Source organism: Phycodurus eques, chromosome 9, assembly GCF_024500275.1.
Source record: "Phycodurus eques isolate BA_2022a chromosome 9, UOR_Pequ_1.1, whole genome shotgun sequence".
Classification (NCBI taxonomy): domain Eukaryota; kingdom Metazoa; phylum Chordata; class Actinopteri; order Syngnathiformes; family Syngnathidae; genus Phycodurus; species Phycodurus eques.
In genome coordinates, this window is record NC_084533.1 from 13,876,564 (window position 1) to 13,900,125 (window position 23,562).

Sequence of the window (23,562 nt, forward strand, 5' to 3'; positions counted from 1 at the left end):
ATTTTGTCAACACTTTCTTCTTAAAATAATAATAATAATAATAACAACAACAACAATGATAAACTCATCTTGAAGGTGTTGTGAGTCATCGTTCTGTGCCAAATCCAAATCAAGGGGGCGGCGAGTTGCGGAGCAGCCAAGCATGAAAAAAGATGACGGAATACATTCAGTAATACATCAATTTGAAATCAAGTTTTCATTGGTCGCTTAGATATGCAGTGTTTACATACACAACGGACGGGACGGGTAGAGACATTCACATCATATTAAAAAGTCCTTCACTCTTTTCTCCTCCCTAATCACTATCCAGAGATTTTATCCATCATCGTTGCTGTCACATGATTACACCATAGTGGATCAATGTTAGCTGGTTTATCTTCAATGATAAATACTGAGCAATTTCATAAATTATAATATTATATTGGTATTTGAGTGTATTTTTACAAAATAAATTAAAACAAAGTACTTTTTGTCCATGGTATTATGTGTTGCACTACTTATATTAAAGATAATGTCGCGCCACAACTTGTGAATTTGTCTCATGCCAAAAAAACAACACCCTGGAAATGGAAACATGAAATCATTTTTGTCATTAAAGGTGCAACTGCACAGATGTCAGAAAGAGACATCGGATGTTGCTGCTTTGAAATTGTACCATGAGAGCTCGCGATGAGATACAATGCAAAGGAATGTGACATTTCCGCTCAGTGACCCAATTTGTTCGTAGCGGTCCCTCAGCTCAATGAACAGGTGAGACATTTTCAGATGCGTGCTTTGCTTTATTTGCAGACTGGTAACATACGACACTGTCTGCAGTCATCAAAAAGCAGTGAAAACTAAGTACAAAAGAGCACAACATTAATGTCAAGATCAGGATAAAATACATTGACACATATATCTGTCTTTTTATAAGCACAAAGAAAATGACCTTGTTTCGCTTGCTAAGTTTTCAGCTCTCTTTTGTCTTTCTGTAGCTTTGGTCTGTTTTGGACATTGTCTGGAGATTCAGGACAGACTGTTATTTCGAAATTCTTATACAATTTATAACACTACCACACTAGCTACACAAATAGGTAAGGAATCTCAATCAAGTTGTTTTTTTTCTTCATCCAAAAGATTCATGGCGCACGTCGCAAATGACAAATGATTGTGCCTTCCCGTCTGAAAGACGACGAGAATGTTATGTAAAAAGAATTTGCAGCAGATCTAGTTTCCCAGAAGAGAACACAGTGACTCCCAGGCCAATTTGCCCCCATAAAGCCTTCAGCAAGTGAAGTGCACAGGCCCCGCTGGCTCAACAGTACACTCTTAGTTGGCCTCATCCACCGTACTAAATCAGACTCCTCATGCAACTCGATCCAAACTCCTAATTGGCTTTACACATCAGTGTGGATTTGGGTAGTGATCGGCTGTTGGGGTCCCCGGGGACTCAACTATGGTGTCGTCTACACACAATGGACAGAAACAGCTGCTTGCAGACCTGGCGAGCAGTGGAGATGTGCAGCAAAACCTGCAGTGCCGCTAATCTGGGGGACTCATAGAGTGGACGGGATCAACATTTCAACATCTGCAATAGTTGTAATGATCCTCCACTGGCAGATATCTGTGAGTGGCGAGAGCAAGATCCCCTCCCCTCTTGCCCTGGTGTGTGTGTGTGGGTGGGGGGAGAAGGGGGGGGCAGAGGAGACAGAAAAGTCAAAGACGTGGAGGGAAAAACCCTGGCAGATTCAGAAATGAAAACAATACACAGTGGGGGTGAAAAGAGATGAAAGAAAAGGAGGGATAGGGAGTGGTGGACTTGTTCATCTAAAAGGCAACTATCCAGAAGCCCTGAATCAAAATGAAGCTGCAAAAGGAGGACTTTACTTAGAATATCACTAACAATGGATAGCATGAGCTCAACTAGTTTGCTAATACATAGAACCTCCGTGTCAAATTTGAGGGATCAAACTGGTCGCTACTTGTTTTCGGGATAAAATCAGAGACTATACTTTGGCTTGTGGACAATACTTATTGTACTGTATACGAAAAGATATTTTAAGCTTTTCTGACAATTTAAGAGAAAAAGTAAACCATTTCATTTTCTATAGTACTTGTCCTTATTTGGGTTGCAAATACAGTATATTGCAGGAGGATGTTTGAATCACATTTTTGGACATTAGAAGTAGTATTTACTAATTCTGTATGTATACAATTTATATTAGCATCACACAAGCTACAAAAGAAGGAACTTCATAGGATTGCAAAAATTCCAGAAATGTTTGCCAATCTCCATGGGAATTAACAGGAATTTTATGGGGAGTAAGAGGGACATTTTCTCAATTGCAAGTTCGTCTGTAATGTTTTGGAGGAAAAACTATATGTCCTCTTTAGGGTGAGCTGGAACCTATCCCAGCTGAAATCAGGTCAGAGGAAAGGTACACACCCAGAACTGATCGCGAGTCAATTGCAGGGCACATTAGGAAAAACAACCATTGACTTTCATTTCATTTAATGTCTTTACTTTATCTTTCAACTTTCAATGTGAAATTAAGCTATTATTCATACCACCAGGTGCTTCATACATTGCACATATTGAGTGTAAGTGCAATTGTTATATAACTGGCTATACTATACTTCCTACTTATCCTATCCTACTATCCATACATCCATGTTCCAAACTGCTCCTCCTCACTAGGGACACTAATCGAACAAATATCACTGTCGCATTAGTTTATCTTCCATCCATCCATCCATTTTCTGAACCGCTAATCCTCACAAGGGTCAAGGGCCAATTTATCTTTTCATTCATTTTCCGTACCACTGATCCTCATTAGGGTCGTGGGCTTACTGGAGCCTATCCCAGCTATCTTCGGGTGAGCGGCAGGGTACACCCTGAACTGGTCGCCAGCCAATCGCAGGGCACATAGAAAAACAACCGTTCGCACTCACATTCACACCTACGGGCAATTTAGAGTCTCCAATTAACCTACCATGCATGTTTTTGGGATGTGGGAGGAAACCGGAGTGCCCGGAGAAAACCCACGTAGGCACCGGGAGAACTTGCAAACTCCACACAGGCGGGGCCGGCACTCGAACCCCGGTCCTCACAACAGTGAGGCAGATCTGCTAATCGGTCGTCTCCACCGTGCCGCCCAATTTATCTTTTACTTACCAAAATCTAAATGTTTCTTTTTATTTAAAAAAATATATATATCGTTACTACTTTATATGCTACTTTCTTTGTTCTTCATACTACTTCTTGAATATGCTTGTGAACTTTGCTGCCGAGACCATTTAATTTTTTTTAAATTTACATACATCGACACACATGGGCAAGCTAACCTTTAATTAACCTAGCATGCAAGTTTTGTTAGCATGGGAAGTACATGCAAGCTCCACACTTTTGCTCAACCAAGATTCGAACTAGAACCCCTAGATGTCCTAAACACTATATCTTTGTGTATTATTAAAACACACAAAAAGAATCAAACAAGATTTGCTCAGCCTTTTGGTCACTTTATTAAACGTTATATTAAATACTTAAGATAATAGCAGATTAGCAAATTGTTGTGTATTTGCTAACGGAAGATCAATCTTCAGAGGGCAAAAACAGTCTACAAGTTAATGAAATACACCTTGTGCAAACACAGGAGCCATCAAGAGGAGACAGGCTTCTCTCGCCCCACAAAAACCCTCATTAACAGCAATGGTCGCTTGGAGCAGAACGTTTCCCCCCTCCCAAAAAAATAAAAATAAAAAAAATAAAAAGTCCCAAAAAACAGAGCCGCCAGGTGAAACTGAGGTGTCACAAAACCAGCCTGAACACACACCCACACCTCCAAACTAGACTGGAACGTCAGCAGACTGGTTGTGCTTTGTGAGTGCCAAAATTAAATAGACACACAATTAAATAAATGACAAATTATATAATTCAGTATTTATTTCAATTTGTAATATTTATTGATTTCATTTTGGCCCTCCTGTTCCCCTGTGCGTCGTGAAATAACGATCTGTCATTTGCACCCATCAAACTCAGTGGGCGGGCACTAGGTGGGACTGGCGCTGATTCAACTCCAATCAAATTGCTTGTTCCTGCATGAGTGCCTCTGTGAATTAATCGCTGACATTTAAATAAAAGTCATGGACTTAAAGGTGAATACTTAGGCCAGTATGTTTCATGTGCTAGTTAACAACAGGCAATTTAGACCTAGTGGAAAATACAGCCGTAGGAATACCAGAGATATGGCTTGCAAAGTGGAGGGATGTTCTACATTACCGTTCCTGTTCTTGAGTGTCGTGTCAGGTGAGGGGTGGCGAGTGAAATTGCCGAGTGGTTTGGGGTTTCAAAGAAGACAATCAGAAGACACATGAAACATACTTGTATTTACCGTTAAAGCCATGGCTTTTGCTAAGCTATAGACATCAAATATGCATGTTAACTGTGAAGGCTGGCAGTGAATGAGTTAACTCACTGACGAGCTCATGCAGGAACAAGCAATTTGATTGGAGCTCAATCAGCACTAGCCCCGCCCACTGAGTTTGATGGGTGAGAATGACAATTATTTCATGAACCATAGGGGAACACGAGTGCCAAAATTCAAATCAATAAATACTGAAATAAATATCAAACTACTGTATGACATTTATTTATTTAATGGTGTATGTATTGAACTTTGGCACTCTTGGTCCTCCATAGAGTCACTCACCCACCCACTGAGGGTATGGGACCAATATAAGTGGAACATAAAACAATGACGAGGACACAGTGCTATGCTAGACACTACGCTAACAGCGAGAATGACGATACACAAAAAAAAAAAAAAAAAAAAAGGTCACAGGGACCAGCAGGCAGTTTTGAACAACACAAGCATTCCAATACCAGCCCTGTATTGATAGAAACAATTGAAGCCCAATAGGAAGGCCATCATTCTTCTGTTTTTTTTTTTTTTCCAATGGACATGCCATTTTATTTTATTGATTTGCCAAAAGAAGCCAGATTTGTCAGCACCAACGGCTGATTGGTGGAGGAATCTACAGGCTGTCACCAACCACACTGGTCCCATTGGGGTTTTAAAAGCGTATAAAAAACAGTTTAAACATTGATGAAACCCTCTTTTAAGGGAGTAACAATGCAACGCTTTAAAGTATTGCCAAACTAAAACAGATTTGACTTTAAATACATGAAAAATGAAGATATAGAACTTGAATAACATTAAGGCGGTATATACACTTTGTATTTATGACGAGTTTTTCAAATAGACCCCTTTCAAACAGTCATTTTTACATTAGGTTCCGCCAGCTCTCGGTGGACGACGGAATTGTAACTCCAGTGGATAGCAGTCGAGCCTCCACTTTCTTCTTGTGGTCTCATCTGCATCGGTCAGACATAGACAGACAGATAAAGAGAGACAGATATAGAAGACAGGCCCGGTTTGGACTGGGCCCACTTGGTACCAGAAAGCTGGTGTGACCTACAGGCCCTTGGAAGGCCCGGGATTCTTGCCCATGGCGGCGTGGGGGTTCATTCCGTGCAACTGCTGGTAAAGGCCCAGCAGGTCCATTTGGCTGAGCCTGTTACCTCCCAGCATGCCATTCTGCAGGGCCATATTCAGGAGGTTGGTCTGGTTGGCCATGGCGAGTTGCTGCTCTTGGACCTTCCTGTTGTTCACCACCTTCTGTACGTACATCATCAGCTGATAAGAGAAGTGAAACACCAATCAGTGATCAGTCAATTGCCTTGACTGAATGTGGAAAATTCATAATCAGAATATACAGTACTGTATTAGTGGACTCGATTAGGCCTCAATTGCCTCGTGACTTGATTAATCAGTAAACTCCGCACAATTGACCAAATATTTATCGATAAATTAATCCATTATTAAGGGCTTCCGCAGTTTCAACCAATATTGGATTAAGGATATTCATTCCACTGTAGCTACCGAGATTTTTACAGTGTACACACCAGTTGCGACGTCTCTGATTCAGGTTACACTAGGGATGCACCGATAGCAATTTTTTTCCAGACCACAACAAGTACTTACAGTTGAGTCATCGTAGTACTGCCACTTGGTAATGCCATTAGAGCTTGCAATTGTAATGAAGATGTGTTTTACTTTACTCATAACTTTTGTTGAACATGGCATAAGTGTAGTCAGAACATGGAGGTCTTCTGCCTTGACATAAAAGGGTTAAAGGGTACAAATGGCACCCAATGATCTAGTTGTACTCTTGTACCACATTACTTGTGTACTGTACTGTTTTGTTGTTTTATATTTATTGCCTCGTGTATTTTTCTACAAATCCATTCATCCATCCATTTTCTGAGCCGCTTCTCCTCACTAGGGTCGCGGACGTGCTGGAGCCTATCCCAGCTGTCATCGGGCAGGAGGCGGGGTACACCCTGAACTGGTTGCCAGCCAATCGCAGGGCACACACAAACAAACAACCATTCGCACTCACATTCACACCTACGGGCAATTTAGAGTCTCCAATTAATGCATGTTTTTTGGATGTGGGAGGAAACCGGAGTGCCCGGAGAAAACCCACGCAGGCACGGGGAGAACATGCAAACTCCACACAAGCGGGGCCAGGGATTGAACCCGGGTCCTCAGAACTGTGAGGCTGACACTCTAACCAGTCATCTACCGTGCCGCTTTTTCTATAAATATTTACTGTAATTCTGACTTGCCCACAAATCTAATTTATGTCACTACTGTAGTAACAGAACTCTACTGTACAAAGTGGTTCCCTTGAACATTGTGTCTTCACATAGCCACATAAATATGGGTATTAATGGCAAAATGTATATTTATATACAGGGGTGTCAAACACATTGTCGCGGGCCAGATTGTAGTTATGGTTTCCCTCGAAGAGCCGTTACGATGGTGAAATAGGGATAGCCGAGTACTGATACCAGGTATTAATATCGAGCCGATAGGGGCCTTATTTCAAGTTATCAGGTACCCGTGAAGGCTGCTGATAGCAGCCACAGATACTTAAGGCAAAAAGAAATCTGACATCCAGTAACCCCACCTCGCTAGTAGTTCCCGCGACACTGCGGTTTGACACATTGTCGAATCTAATGTTTGTCAGTACGAAAGAAAGGTCTTTGTTCACAATTGTCAATTGTGGTAATTGAAATTGAAATGTATGAAACAGTTAGAATAACGACGACACATTCCAACACCTGATATCACCTTTAGAAAATCTAGTTAAAAAAACAATGTAAATAAATAAAATAAAAATTCCTTCAAATTAGAGTAAGACACTAACATTATTTCTCAACATATCTCTACTAACAGGCCCTAACTTGAAATGACAGTCAAAATTTATTTTTCTTTTCCACCCCAAGAGGAAAATAATGAAGGTAAGCTATTCAAATATGGACATAATATATGAACCAATTATGTAATTTTAAAAATACAAATGTTTTGCATAGGTTGCCATGGTAACAGGGACTTTGCAATAGAATTACGGGATTTCATTAATAACACTCTCTCTCAAGACCTACTGGATGGATTTGGCTGAAACTTGAGATATATATTTCTATAAAAAGTAGTGGCACTCTTATCAAATTCTTATATTTTTGCATAGTTTCCAAACTTAAATGTTTAAGATCATCAAACAAATGTAAATGTTAGACAAATATAACCCAAGTGAACTTAAATGCTGTTTTTAAATGCGAATTCATTTACTGGGGGGGGGGGGGGGGACAAAAAACTATTTAAAGTCACCTGACCCTGTGTGAAAAAGTAATGGCCCCCTAAACCTAATAACTGGTTGGGTCATTCTCAGCAGCAACAACTGACATAAAGTGTTTTCTATAACTGGCAATGAGTCTTTCACAAACAGCCCAGACTCCTTTAAAGACAATAGTATAGGAAAAACTCCAATTAAATAAAGTGTAAGAATTGCAGTAGTAATGATTTATCCATCTTCTTTATGGGACTATGATTTTAAATAGGTGAATTGGTTGTTTTTTTGAGTAAATAATTTGCAAACTAGTGTGACTAATCATAAAAAATACTTGTGTATGGTGGTGGTACACTTCTGCAATCGTTTTTAAAATGTATGTCAATCATATTGTTGTGGTAATGCTTGAAATTAAGTGGTTTTCCCAGGGAGCCCTCACTATAAGAACTGACCCCCGCTGAGCCGATGTGTATTTTTATATATGGGGGGAGCGAGAGAGAGAGCAAACGTCACCATGATGGCGGCAACTTGTCACGTTGCTGTTGTTGAATCTTCAGGACTTCAGCTTTAATAGTGTGTGTAGCTAAAAAAGCATCAGTACAATGTTGTCCAAAATGCACTGTGGGAGCTAGAGATCTTACCGACTGCTGCATGGTGAGAGTTTCTCTGTAAACAGCTTCCCTGCGTTTGGCCTCCATCTCCACAGTGGCCATTCGGCCCAGAGCCAAAGACTGGACCTGGCTCTCAGTAAGAGCGGGGTTCTCTTTCCACTGTGGACGACGGAGAGGACAATTAACAGGTCAATGTCAAAAACCGTCCGTTTCTGTATTGATATGACACAATACAAGATGAAGATAAAGGGTCGGGATGATCTTAAATGAATGGAAAATGTATGTGAAACGGCACTCACAATTCTGCTAATAGTATCTTCCAGGGAGTCTCGTTGTAAATTCTTCAATGAATTTGTTGCCTCGATGACATTCAATCGCCCTTGGTTGATAAGCTCCTGTCCGCAAATGAAGATGGAGGAACAGTTGAAACAACGCCTTTATCCTTTTAGCATCACGAGCAGTCGAGTCCCCCACCGCCACCCCGAGCAGAGCCTAAATGATGTAGCGGCGGGACCACTTCAACTGTTGCATAGCTCGGATTGTGCAAATAACATGGATTGAAACGATTAATGTCATCAAGCATTGTTTATAGCGACAAAACCACAGAGGATTATTGAGCTCTGAAGTTATTATGAGCTCATTTGGTTGTTACAGCCCACAAGATTTACTGTATCATCCACTCTCAGCACTTCCAGCAACAAGTCATTTAATTCACTGCACATTGTTGAAACGTAACCGCTACGTGCCACAGAACAGGCGGGTGCTTTTTTTTAACCTTCCAAACAATGCAAGACATATGCAACAACATTTGTCCTATCAGCAAACAACTATATCCTTGTGCACTTGTCAGTAAGATGACAACATGACAATGTGGAATGTGTAACACCACAAAATCCACAACCTTTAGTAATGCCCCTCTCCTAATTCTGTGTCATAGTTATCAACAGGTGAAAGTTGGTGACTCCACAACATGCTTTCTATAGTGTAGAACCCGGATGTCAAACAATGTCTGGGGGCCAGATCAGGCCCGCCACATAATTTTATTTTTGTTACAAACCCCCCTTTTAAAAGACATTCAACAACAGTTGAACAAACTATTTTCCTTGACTTTTGATTTCAAAACTAATCCAGCCATCCATCCATTTTCTACCACTTATCCGAGGTCGTGTCGCGGGGTCAGTAGCTTTAGCAGGGACACCCAGACTTCCCTCTCCGCAGCCACTTCATCCAGCTCTTCCGGGGGGATCCCGAGGCGTTCCCAGGCCAGCCGAGAGACATAGTCTCTCCACCGTGTCCTGGGTCGTCCCCCGGGGGTCTCCTTCCGGCGGGACGTGCCCGGAACACCTCACCAGGGAGGCGTCGGGAGGCGACCTGGAGAGGGCACACCACCCTTTTCCTGAGGACCAAGGTCTCAGATTTGGAGTTGCTGATTCTCATCCCAGCCGCTTCACAGTTGGCTGCGAACCACTCCAGTGAGAGTTGGAGATCACGGCCTGATGATAAACTAATTATCCATCAATTTGTTGCATTGATATGAGTTGATTATATATTTATATGGTTTCCCTGCGGTTTCCCTGCATAACTACAATGTGGTCCATGACAAAAATGCTTTGAACACCCCTGGTGTAGAATCATTGCATTTTCTTCCTATGCCATGACTTTGCTTAAAAAAATGTATATAATTGACCATTGTTGTTCACCCCCCAATGTATTGGAGACTTTGTTGAAGAGTAATAACTAAAATCACGCAATACACAATGTTCCCATTGGTTATTTGGAGTATTGCCTTTACCACAACTTGGCTTTTCGCACAACTTGGTTTGGGAAACGCTGGTCGAGAGGCTCAACATGGTGATTTCCTACATCTTGCAAGCAGGTCAAAACGCATTTCCATAGAAACCACCAAATAATTTAACAGTTTTGATTGGGACTACAAGAATCCTCACATGGGTGGAACTCTTATGTGCCTAAGAGTTCAACTGAAGGAGGTGGTTGGAAGGAGACATGAAACTTTTGTGAGCTATATTATGTCTCACGTCATCAATGAGTGATCATATCGCCTAGGAACTTTTTTTTGTATATCGCACTATGATTATAATAATTGAAACCAGCCTAAATATTTTTACCAATCTGCTCTCCTCGTTGATCTTCCCGCTACCTTAGTCAGATGTGCCAGCACGTATAAATATCCGCTGGCCCAGACATGAGGCATTACGATGTGACGGGTGGCGGTCCGGGGGCTGAGCCGGCTTGCCGGCTGCATGACTGTTGTCACAATTAGCGGCGGGTACTGAGGAATGTGGTGCGACATGCCGCGGGGGGAAAAAGAAGGAGGACGACGAGTGGGAGGCAGGAGAGGGGCATGTGGAGCTCATTACTTACCTCCAGCTGCTGGTTGGTCATGGTGGCCAAAGCCGCCAAGTTGTAGTGGGAGAATAAGGTAGAAGAGCCCATTTGAGGGTGTGTCTGGTAGTTCGTCCTCATGGTCATACCCTGGGGGAGCAAAGACAAGACCGTAATTAACAAACAAGTGGCATTAGTTCACTTTAATATGAGGGATCACCAGAAAGATTATCCTTTCTTTGCTTGCATGTTCAGTGAGAAAACCTGACAAGGTGAAGTGTGTGTATTTGTGTGCGTGTCTGTGTACAAACCATATAGTCGTACCCCAGTAAAGGGAAGCAGGATACTGATGTCTGTGTGTAATTGAAACTCTGCTGCAGATTCCTGTGCCCTGTAATCTGGCCATCTGGGAATGTGTGTGTGTTTGTGTGTGCGAGTGAGTTAGTCGAGTGCGTGTTGGGAGATGGAGGAGAGAGGGTTCTATGGACCTGGTCAGAGATAGCTGTGCACATAGATATGAACACTTGACGCGCGTCATCGTTCCCATAGAAAGCAATGCATGGACACTGAAATTAAGACGTAACTATCTTATTTCTCAACCGATTTTCATGAGGGTTACTTCTTTGTCAACACCAAAGTGTATGCTATCAATAAGCAACATTTTTTTTTAAAATACATGTGAAAGGGACTCCCAGCCATGTTCAGCACAAAAACAGTTTTTGTTTCATTATCATACCTTACTTTTCAGGTAATGTGTGTGAGCAATGTTGACAGAGCGTCTCCTATGCTTGCTTGGAAAAGAAAATATATATTTTAATGTTAGTTGGTTATTTGTATTTACGTTGACCCAACTTGCTAGCTGCCTCAATGTTGGCATTAGCCATTCAGATATTTTATGGTTTCACTCATCCGATTGACTTCAATGAAGTTCAGTAAGCTGTAGGCTGAGGCTTGGAGCGAGAGGGGGCATGTCAAAGATGGCACCCTTTTACAATTATACCTCGTGAAACCTCCTTTGCACAATATAATCCTATTGCAAGTGTTGTACTGAGGCGACTAGTCGTTTATTTTAGAGTTAAGACATACTTTTGAACGCACCCGCGCAATTCTTTGTTGGTTTTCGGCACTTTGCTTATTAAGTGTAGGCATTGAAACTAGGAATCAAAATTGTTAAATTTTAACAATTCTGGGAAAATTGGAATGTTAGTGCCTGTTCCAATCGACTCTCGATGTCCAACCCTACCCAACTATACAAGAACTGAGCACCTTCATCCGCATCAGTGGCTACGCGGCACAACTGCAAGTAACTTTGTTATAATAACCTTGCATTGCACAGCATGCAGTTATCTCGCTAGCTAGCTATGCCTACACCACAAAAATGCCTCTTCCCAGGATGCCATTATATACCAGCTAAGTATATGCATTGTGTTATTCAAGACACCAGAGCCTTCAAGCAGATATATTTTCGCTGCTCAAACGTAGTAATGTGTAGGCATAAGAAAGATTTGTGGTATTCGATTGACAGTTGACAGATGAGTCGGAATTAATGAAAAACAGCGAACATGCCCACAGTGTTCAAGAGCGGAAAGAATGGCTTAATTTTTCACGATTTTGAAACCTCATTTTATATACTTGACAATTGTTTTAATCATTTAAATATGGCAGGGTTGTTAACAACACTGGTGTGTCAAATTTACAAGATTTATTTTCACTTTACAGAAACTTTAAAATAAATCTTTTCACAGTACATCACAAAGATGTAGAAACAATTGAAATATTGTCACTGGACCTCAGTGCCATTGTTTCCCCTGCAAGTGGAAAACCCTGTGTTCTCCTGACAGGCAGGCAAGCTCGGGGAAAAGCCGCTTACGGCACACAGGGGGTAGAAGAGGGAGAGTGTGTTGGAAAAATAATCATTAGAGTGAATTAGAATCTAGGATTACATGAGGAGAGGGGAGATATACTCCCGCTCGCTTGCACGATCAACCCTTCTCACACACACACACACACACGTCTTCCAAATAAACACACTAATTGCCCTTTGATTTGACCTACAAAAAGACAGAAGAGGAGGGAATAGGAGAGGAGGTGCAAGTGCCGGCCACAGCAGGATAATGTGAACATTAGACAAGCCTCTTGTGGATGGACGTGGGCGTTAAGAGTGGCTTTGCACATGTGGTAGAACTGTCATCTCGCAAAAGGCTGGAATACATAGAGCTAAGGAGTCCCTGAACATGTCACTAAATTCCACCAAATGCTACTCTTGTGTGCGTCACTAATTGCTGTAATGGGAAAAATGTAGAACATGTTAGGCTGTCTTTTAAAGCACGACAGTGGCTTGGATTCATTGCAGTTGATTCAAAATACATTGTTCCTTGAAAAATACTAGGGTTGGGCATCGAGAAACGATTGGAACCGGGACTAACATGCCGGTTCTCCTGGAATCGTTCAAATAAAAAAATTTTTTTTTTAAAGTTTCGATGCTTACAGTCCACCGACCATGAAGAACAAAGTGACGAAAACCAATGAAGAAGATCGCACACAAAGACATGCTTGTGCCCGTCAGCGACGAACAAAAGTGTTAACTATGTTAAAATAAATGACCAGTCACCTCAGGGCAACACGTGGATTAAGATTATATTGTGCAAAGGAGGCTTTCACGATGGGGAGGCCCTCCGGCTCTGAGCCTCAGCCTAAACCGCGCGGAACTTCAGTGAAGTCAATTGGGTGAGTGAAACAATAAAATATGTCTATGCCAACATTGAGGCAGTTAAGGTGGGTTGCACTTTTTCTTGCACTGATGGTTTTTACGTTTATTTTAGTCTCCAAACCAACGTAAGAGCTGATGATAGACACAAAAATAAAATGTAAATTACTCTACCATACTGGAAAGAAAGTAGAAAAAGTCGCATTACAAGCTTAACATTGAGCTAAAACTTCACCAAAAGGTCAAACTAGCAACTTTACATCACACTGAATTGAGACAAAAGTCACATAAACGTTGCCTCACAGTATCACAAAATCTAACCTTATGTGTTATCGGTGTGTAGGTAAAGGAATCAACATTTTACAGAGAAGTTGGTTCCATCAATTATTATTTTTTTTTGTTTGCATTTGTTTTTACCAGTATTGTGTGAAGTTATTTTGTGTGCCAAAATGCTGAGCTCTGGTGCGTACCCTCCGAAATAAAGGTTACATGCCTAAAACAGGAAGTCAAGTTAAAACTTGCACATACAGTGAGTACGGAAAGTATTCAGACCCCGTTAATTTTTCACTTTTTTAAATAGCAGCCATTTGCTAAAATCATTTAAGTTCATTTATTTCCCACAGTAATGTACACAGCACCCCATATTAACAGAAAAAAAACGCAATTGTTGAAATCTTTGCAGATTTATTAAAATAGAAAAACTGAAATATCACACATTCAGACCTTTTGCTCAGTATTTACAACCCCAATTCCAATGAACTTGGGACGTTGTGTTAAACAAATAAAAACAGAATACAATGATTTGCAAATCATGTTCAACCTATATTGAATTGAATACACTACAAAGACAATATATTTAATGTTCAAACTGATAAACTATTGTTTTTACCAAATAATTATGAACTTGGAATTTTATGGCTGCAACATCTTCCAAAAAAGCTGGGACAGGGTCAAGTTTACCACTGTGTTACATCACCTTTTCTTTTAACAACATTCAATAAACGTTTGGGAACTGAGGACACTAATTGTTAAAAGCTTTGTTGGTGGAATTATTTCCCATTCTTGCTTGATGTACTGCTTCAGCTGTTCAACAGTCCGGGGTCGCCATTGTCGTATTTTACGCTTCATAATGCGCCACTCATTTTCAACGGGAGACAGGTCTGGACTGCAGGCAGGCCAGTCTAGTACCCGCACTCTTTTACTACGAAGCCACGCTGTTGTAACACGTGCAGAATGTGCTTTGGCATTGTCTTGCTGAAATAAGCAGGGGCGCCCATGAAAAAGATCTCAGCATATGTTTCTCCAAAACCTGTATGTACCTTTCAGCACGAATAATACCTTCACAGATGTGTAAGTTACCCATGGCATTGGCACTAACACAGCCGCATACCATCACAGATGCTGGCTTTTGAACTTTGCATCCATAACAGTCCGGATGGTTCTTTTCCTCTTTGGCCCTGAGGACACGACGTCCACAATTTCCAAAAACAATTTGAAATGTGGACACGTCGGACCACAGAACACTTTTCCACTTTGCATAAGTCCATCTTAGATGAGCTCGAGCCCAGAGAAGCTGGCGGCGTTTCTGGGTGTTGTTGATAAATGGCTTTTGCTTTACATAGTAGAGTTTCAAGTTGCACTTAAGGATGTAGCGCCGAACTTTATTTACTGACATTGTTTTTCTGAAGTGTTCCTGAGCCCATGTGGTGATATCCTTTACACATTGACTCTGCCATAAAGTCCCGAACGGTGGAGGGCTGCAGTGATGGTTGACTTTCTAGAACTTTCTTCCATCTCTCGACTGCATCTCTGGAGCTCAGCCTCAGCAGTGATCTTTGGGTTCTTCTCTACCTCTCTCACCAAGGCTCTTCTCCCCCAATTGCTCAGTTTGGCCGGACGGCCAGCTCTAGCTCTAGGAAGGGTTCTGATTGTCCCAAATGTCTTCCTTGTCAGGATTATGGAGGCCACTGTGCTCTTAGGAACCTTAAGTGCAGCAGACATTTTTTTTTGTAACCTTGATCTGTGCCTTGCCACAATTCTGTCTTTGAGCTCTTCAGGCAGTTCCTTTGACCTCATGATTCTCATTTGCTCTGACATGCACTGTGAGCTGTAAGGTCTTATATAGACAGCTGTGTGGCTTTCCTAATCAAGTCCAATCAGTATAATCAAACACAGCTGGACTCCAATGAAGGTGGAGAACCATTTTAAGGATGATCAGAAGAAATGGACAGCACCTGAGTTAAATATATATGTCACAGCAAAGGGTCTGAATACTTATGGCTGTGTGATATTTCAGTTTTTCTTTTCTTTTTTTACCCACTGTCTGTTTGATTAGTTTTTTTTCTGTCAATATGGGGTGCCGTGTGAACATTAATGAGGAAACAAAATGAACAAATGATTTTAAAAAATGCCTGCAATATAACTAAGAGTGAAAAATTTAAGGGGGTCTGAAAACTTTCCGTGCCCACTGTTTAAACCATTTGATATGCTAAAACAGTCACAAATAACTATTTTAACAATGGTATATTTAACTTATAGCTGAAACAATAATTAATGAACATTAAGTCAATTGGGTTAGTGCCACACAATGCCTTTTAGTTCATAGATTTGATATTGATACTGGTTATAAAGAACACCAATAAAATGTTCATTTAGGTTTATGGTGCAGGCTGCTGAGAAAATGGATTCTCCTTATGTGGACACACTTTATTTAAACCATGCAAACTTTGTTGACCCACAGCTCCCTAAAATAATCTGAATCGAGAATCATTTGGAATCGGAATCGAAATGAATAACCGGAATCGGGACCAGAATCGCTCAAATTTAAACGATGCCCAACCCTAACAAATACATAAGAAAGTTTAGCTTACTTTTGATTCCAGTTAAATGATGCAGTGCACGTCACACTTACCTTCTTCTCTGCTTCGTATTCAGCCCAGGCTGCTTTGCGATCCTCCTCACTCAAAGCTTCCTCCTCCTTGTGGTCCAGCAGGGAGTCGTGCTCATGATAGCACACAATCTGGTCCTTATGGGTCTGAAGCAACTCAGCCAGGAAGAGGTCCTACAGCGGCCAGAGAGACAAAAAGAGGCAAAGTGTCACAGGGAGGATATTTTGAAGTTATCACTAGATTCTCTGAAGGCCACAGACATACAGTCAGTCTAGAGTTGTGGATGATGCTGTTCTACTCCGGTCTTGGAGGCAACGACTGAGTGAACCTTTCCTTGAGTTTGGACAACATAACGTCCTTTGTTGGCAGAAGTTAAATAACTTCAGTTTCCATTATAACACTCTTATTTACTCCAATGCCCAACTAAAATTATGCAAGTAGTGCCAGACTCCTTTCACACAAAAATGGTTCAAATTACTCTTGTTGGAGAGACGTCATACAACTGCTGCATCATTAACCTCCTCACAAGCCAGTTGACACAGGGGTTCAACTCTGCTCCCCCTTCCTTGTCCAGCTACCTCTGAACTCTGACAATGAGTGTGAAGTTGCAAGGCAAATTAATCATAGATGCCATTGCTCCAAAGCAAGGAGGACTACAAAACAGACACACTGTATGATAAAAGGAGTCAGTGATTGCAAATCTGTACAGAATAAGAGAGAAAATAAACAGTGGGCCAGACACGGTGAAACTGGATCTCTCAAATTAGAGATGTAAGACAAGCAGACAAGCTTGTATACACACAGAATTCACGTGTAAAACTGCTTAGGCCACCAACCTGAGCTGACGAAGGTTTTGCTGGAGTGGGCTATTATAGCTAACGTGAACGAGCAGTATTTTCCAACATTTTCAAGGTAAATCGTCACCAGTGCTGGAGGTCAAATGACAATACAGATGCTCCTCCTGGAACAAAGTGCACACTGGGATATAGTTATATTTCCCCATACACCACTGGCTCTAGGGTGGTCCAGTCCATCTCCTTCAGTGAGCTGTGTGCAAATGTGACCCGGTACTAATGATTGCCAGTAACTTGAGCTTGTCTATTGGCATCCTGATGGACCCGCATAGTAAATCCTATCGCTTTACTGCAGGAGCGCTGCAAAAATGAGAGTCGCTGGGTGAGCAGATGCTCAGGCAGAAATAATGTAAATTAACCCACTCAGTGAGCATATGGGGGATATGAGTGGGTATTTCTACAGGGTGAAATCTTGGAAGGAATTCTGGCATTTAAAAATTTATGTTTATGGAATGAAGGGACAGTCTTGAGAAAAGCTCACTATTTTATTCCTTATAAGTTTAAAAATGTGTAAAAGATTTGGGGAATATTGGTTGACAATAACAATGAAATCCATCTGTGCATGCAACCATTTAAAGAATCTAAGCGTTGTATATATGCCTGTAAGGAAAGGTATTTCATGCCACAGCATTCAAATGATGTAAAGCGGTTTTGTAACGAAGCAGTCCTCACATCTCGAGAGATGAAAAATTGGGAGTCGACATAAGTGAGCCTCGTTTGGACTTTACGAGCTAGCACGGGCATCCAAGCGTATTTTACCCATTGACTAACTTTAGAAAGGTCTGATGCAATTAAACACCTGTCAGCATGAGTAGCTTTAGAAGCCATGAAGAAATGATTTCTGGCTGTGTAATCAGATGGTTTTTGAAGTTGAGAACGAGTACCTTATTTCCTGAAACCAAACTGTTATTTTCTTGGAATTACTTTTAGTCAGCCACTACAGTGACATCTAGTTTTACTTCCATGACAATAAACCATAGTTAACATGGGGTAGAATACCATATGTATATATAAATAACAGATAGATGAAAAGGAAAGGACATGGAAAACAAAAATGGATGCAGAGTGCAGCAGAACCTCTGAATTGGAAAATTGTACATTTTGGAAACATCATTGTGTATGGTTCATATCTTGTAACATTTCAGAATCAGAATCATCTTTATTTGCCAAGTATGTCCAAAAAAAATTGTCTCCGGTAATTGGAGCCGCTCTAGTACGACAACAGACAGTCAATTGACAGAACACTTTTGAGAAATAAAGACATTGACAAAAAAAAAAAAAAGTGTCCTTTTCAAATCTGCAGTAGAAGATTTTCAAGTCGTTGGCTAGTGTGCTATTGTTCTCAGCTTGGGGGGATCGTCACTTGTAATTTGTCAGCGATTGGAATGCATGCCAGACTGCTTGAAAGTTGTTAGCGCTAAACTGTTCTTTGCTGCATAGTTCCTCTTTGCAAAGTTAATTTCTTTAGTCAGCTGGTTTCTAGCTCGATTATACAGGGCCCTGTCCCCGCTTTGATAGGAGTCCTCCTTAGCTTGGCGAAGCTGCTTAGGTTTGGCAGTGAACCACGGCTTGTTGTTGTTGAATGTCCGAAATGACTTTGTTGGCACACACACCTCTTCACAGAAACTGATATAGGATGTGACAGTGTCCGTATAGTCATCCAGGCTGCCAGCTGAGTTTTCAAAGACACTCCAGTCTGTGCAGTCTAAACAGCTCTGAAGTTCCATCTTTGCTTCATTGGTCCACTTTTTCACTGCATTTAAGTTATTGCCTGTATGCCGGTATTAAGTGAATTAAGCAGTGATCAGACGAGCCCAGTACTGCACGAGGTTTGGAACGGTATGCGTTTTTTAACGTAGTATAACAGTGGTCCAAAATGTTATTTTCCCTGTTATGTTATGTACACGCCAGCCAGAATGAATGATGCAAATTCACGCTGTGAGGAGAATGGCTTACAGTTAAAAAACAGCGACTCCAAATGCGGGCTGCAGTGTGTGCTGAGCTCCGTGACGTCCGTACACCGTTTTTCGTTGATATAGAAGCATATCCTGCCGCCTTTTGTTTTCCCCGTTAACTCCGTGATGCGGTCTGCTCGGTGAAGATGAAAGCCCGGAAGCATTACGGCGCCATCGGGTACAGCCTCAGAAAGCCAAGTCTCCGTAAAGCACATGGCGGCGGAACGTCCAAAGTCTCTATCCTCTCTTGCTGAGTTTCACCTGGATGCCAGCTTGCTTCCCTCTGTGGAGTCGCCTCCGTCTCTATGCGCCAAAGACCGCGGTCGACGCTCCGGTGAGTAACTCAGGGGAAAAACTGAGCGAATTTGCGAAACTTGGTGAAAGAAAGTCCAGAGTAGCCTCCTCGATGGTTAGCAAGTCTCCCCTTGTGTAAGTGACTCGTGTAATGTCTCCAAAGACAAACGAAAAACACAAAAACAATACCAGACAGCGCGTAACCGAGGCGACCACACTGGTAGGCGCCATCTTGAAATCGGAAATTGGTACACACGTCTCTCTCATGGCTGATGAGTACAATATGGTTAAAGCGATAAAAAGTCTACAATAATACAAGAACATGCACAGCTGTGCTTTGTGCTTGGTGTTAATGTGAAGATACACCCCCACTTCACTTATTGGTATGTTTTTTATGGGAAAAGTGTAATGAATCAAATATTGAATTCCATCCACGAAAAAATTGTTTAACGTTTTCAACCATAGTTTATATCAGAGTTTGATGTGGTGACTTTAAATACACAGGTGTGTTAGCAACAGGGGATCAAAGACAACATCCTAAAAGCAGGAATGCAAGGGGCAGAGATATTTGTAATACCTAAACACAGTCAGTCAAAACTCCCTCACCCACAGCTGCAAATGAGTTACGCACGCACACACACAAAGCCACCAGACACTGCTAAACAGGTTAATCTGCAGAAGCGCACTTAAATCTTGGAGTTGTGCCTGACATGAGGAGGCCAAGACAGCCCTCAGGACTTTACAACGTTCACAGCAGGAAAACATGCAAGAGTTGTTTTTCTGGCAATCAGTCAATTAACAAGACTCATCACATTCGTTGCACAGTGATAAACTGTTTAGTTATAATGTATCTACATCTTGGGACAAATTTCAGAAGACACCAAAAAATATCAGAAGCTCAATACAAATGCAGCCCATCTTTTAAAACGCTAATAGATCAGGGGCCAATCCATAAAGCCTGAACTCAATAGAAAACAATGCAGTTTTATGGAAGTTTGGCTAGGTCATCTCTCCGTGGAGTTTTCTGCACACCATTTTGACCTTGGAGGAAAATACCATGACTTTTTTTTGTTATGGCTATGGTGCTCCAATGTTTAAGACAGCTGCATGTACCACTGTCTGCATTTTTGGATACCTTTGGTTATCTGGTGTTGTATTTCACTTTTTCACATTGGAAGCAATTGAGCTATCACAACCTAATGTTAAACAACTCTTAACAAAGATTGATGATGGAAATTCTTCAGGATGATATCTGCAGATTTTTGGCGGTGCTAGCTCTGGCTTCCCTGCAGGGACAATCTGGAATAAGTAGAGTTGCACAGTTGGCTACCTGGAGTCACCAAAATGCGATTAGACAACCACGTGAAGAGAAATGCCCAACACAAATTCCATCTGCTACCTATAAGTACAACGCTCTCATTGATGAGAAAAAAAAAGGTCTCAGTATTATCCTCAATCAACAGCCACACTGTAGAAGGTCAATTATATGATGGTGCCTAACCGTGTGGTCGCCTCGGTTACGTGCTCTCGAGTACTGTCTATGTTTTGTGTTTTTCGCTCGTCTTTGAAGACATTACGCGACTCACACAAGACTTGCTAAACAAAAGTCTACCCCGGACTTTCTTTCACCAACTTTCACAAAGCCACTCAGTTTTTTCTCTGTTACTCATTGGTGGGGCGGCCGTGGTCTACGGCGCATGGAGGCGAAGGTGAAACAACATTCTAGACCACTGCTATACCTTGCTAAATGACGCATACCGTGCCATACTGTTTAGACTGCACAGATTGGAGTGTCTTTGAAACTTCAACTGGCAGCCTAGATGAATATACGGACTGTGTGACATCCTATATCACTTTGTGCGAATATATGTGTGTACCAACAACGCCATTTCGTAAGTTCAATAACAACAAGCCGTGGTTCATTGCCAAACTTCAGCAACTTTGTCAGGCTAAAGAAGGACGCCTATCGAAGTGGGGATAGAGCCTTGTATCATTGCGCTAGAAACCAGCTGACTGAAGAAATAAACATTGGAAATAGAAATTATGCAGAAAAACTGTTTAACACCAACAACTCTAAATCAGTCTGGTGTGGATTACAATCGCTAACCAACTACCACCCCCCCAAGCAGAGAACAATAAAGGACTAGCTGACGATTTGAACACCTTCTACTGCAGATTTGAAAAGGACACTTTCCCACCCCACAGCCACAAAGCCGCAACACAAACCACCATCACACCTCTGACTCCCCCTTCTGCATTGACTATCCACGAACAGGATTTGAGACCCATCTTCAAACAACAACAAGATCAACAAAGTGGCAGGCCCAGACCTTGTGTCTCCATCCTGCCTCAAAGTCTGTGCGGACCAGCTCGCTCCAGTCTTCACAGTGATCTACAAAAGATCTCTGGGACTGTGAGAAGTACCATCCTTTTTTAAACGCTCCACCATCATCCCACCCCCCAAGAAACCGGCAATCTCGGGTCTGAACGACTACAGGCCAGTGGCCATGACATCTGTGGTCAAGAAGTCCTTTGAACGCCTCGTGCTGGACCACCTCAAGCGCATCACAGTTCCCCTGCTGGAACCCCTGCAGTTTGCCTACCAACCAAACAGGTTTGTGGATGACACGGTAAACATGGGACTGCACTTCATCCTAGAACACCTTGACGGTGGGGGGACCTACGCGACAATCCTGTTCGTGGACTTCAGCTCTGCGTTCAACACCATCATCCCCAAACTCCTCTCCTCAAAGCTTCTCCAGCTCAGCGTCTCACCTGCCATCTGCCAGTGGATTTACAGCTTCCTGACGGGCAGGACACAGCAGGCGAGGCTGGGGGACACCACCTCATCCACACACACCACCAGCACTGGGGCACCCCAAAGATGTGTGCTCTCTCCGACTGCACCTCAACACACCTGGCTTACCACCCCTGTTAAATTATAAATTAATTGTGGCTAATCACAATTGTTGGTTAATTTTCACTGATCACACCAAAGCCTGATTATATCCAGACCTGTTCAATCAATAAATCACTTAAACAGAACCTGTCCCGTCAAAATCAAGTCAGACAAAAGATCTAAAAAATAAATAACAAAATAAGAACAACATAATAAAATAATAAAATAACAAAATGACACGATCCCTAAAAATTCCAGAACAGTCAGGAAATAAAGTGACATCTTTCTGTCTAGAAAGGGTTACAAAAGCTATTTATAAAGCTTTAGGATTCCAGTGAACCATCGGGAGAGCTATTATCCTCACATGGAGAAAACAAGGAACAGTGGCAAACCTTCCCAGGAGTGGCCGGCCGACAAAGATTACCTCAATAGAACAGCAATGACTCATCCAGGAGGCTACAAAGGAACTCAGGACAAATTCCAAATAACTGCAGGCCACCCATGCATCAGTTAAGGTCACTGTTCATGACAACAATAAGGAAGGGACTCTGCAAAAAAAGCCATCCATGGCGGAGATCCAAGGTGAAACCCACTGCTGACCAAAAAGAACAACGGCTGGTCTTACTTTTGCAAAAACACATATAAATGATTCCCAAAGACTTTAGGGAGAATAGTATATGGACTGATGATATGAAAGTTGAGTTTTTGGGAAGGTATGTGTCTTGTTACATCTGGCATAAATGTAGAACAGCATTTCAGAAAAAGAACATACCAACAGTCAAACATGGCGGTTGTAGTGTGATGGTCTTGGGCTGCTACACTCTTTCAGGACCTGGACAATTTGCTGTGATTGATAGAACCATGAATTCGGCCCTTTAACAGAAAATGCTGAAGGAGAATGTTCAGCTAGTTTGTGACCTCAAGCTGGAGCGCTCTTGGGTTCTGCAGCAGGATAATGATTCAAAACACACTGACAATTCAACTTCTGAATGGCTTAAAAAAAAACAAAATGAAGGTTTTGGAGTGGCCTAGTTAAAGTCCAGACTTGAATCCAATTGAAATGCAGTGGCATGACCTTAAAAAGGCTGTTCATGCTCGAAAACCATCAATTTTTGCTGAATTCAAACAATTCTGCAAGGAAGAGTGGGCAATAATATCTCCACAGAGATGTGACAGACCCATTGCCAGTTAAAGAAAACGCTTGATTTCAGTTGTTGCTGCTGAGGATGGCCCAACCAGTTAAGCTGCAAACTATTGCTTTTTAACACAGGCCCATGTAACATTGAATAGTTATTTTTCTTTAATAAATGAAATTAGCATTTAAAAACAGCATTTTA

The 23,562-nt window shown here is 41.7% G+C and overlaps 1 protein-coding gene across 2 annotated transcripts in view; it reads right to left on the reverse strand.

The window, feature by feature from the left end:
• Window positions 1-3,477: 3,477 nt before the first annotated feature.
• Window positions 3,478-23,562, reverse strand: part of atrx (ATRX chromatin remodeler) — a 56,009-nt gene continuing 35,924 nt past the window's right edge. The window contains exons 30-35 of one of the 2 annotated variants that reach the window (XM_061685286.1): window positions 16,247-16,396; window positions 10,668-10,778; window positions 8,585-8,680; window positions 8,316-8,444; window positions 5,458-5,675; window positions 3,478-5,353 (exon numbers count right to left, since the gene is read on the reverse strand). In XM_061685286.1, the coding sequence (XP_061541270.1) occupies window positions 5,350-5,353; window positions 5,458-5,675; window positions 8,316-8,444; window positions 8,585-8,680; window positions 10,668-10,778; window positions 16,247-16,396 (708 nt within the window). In that variant the 3' untranslated portion in view covers window positions 3,478-5,349. Of the gene's footprint in view, window positions 5,676-8,315; window positions 8,445-8,584; window positions 8,681-10,667; window positions 10,779-16,246; window positions 16,397-23,562 lie in introns of both variants that reach the window. The other variant, XM_061685287.1, reaches the window with a different exon arrangement.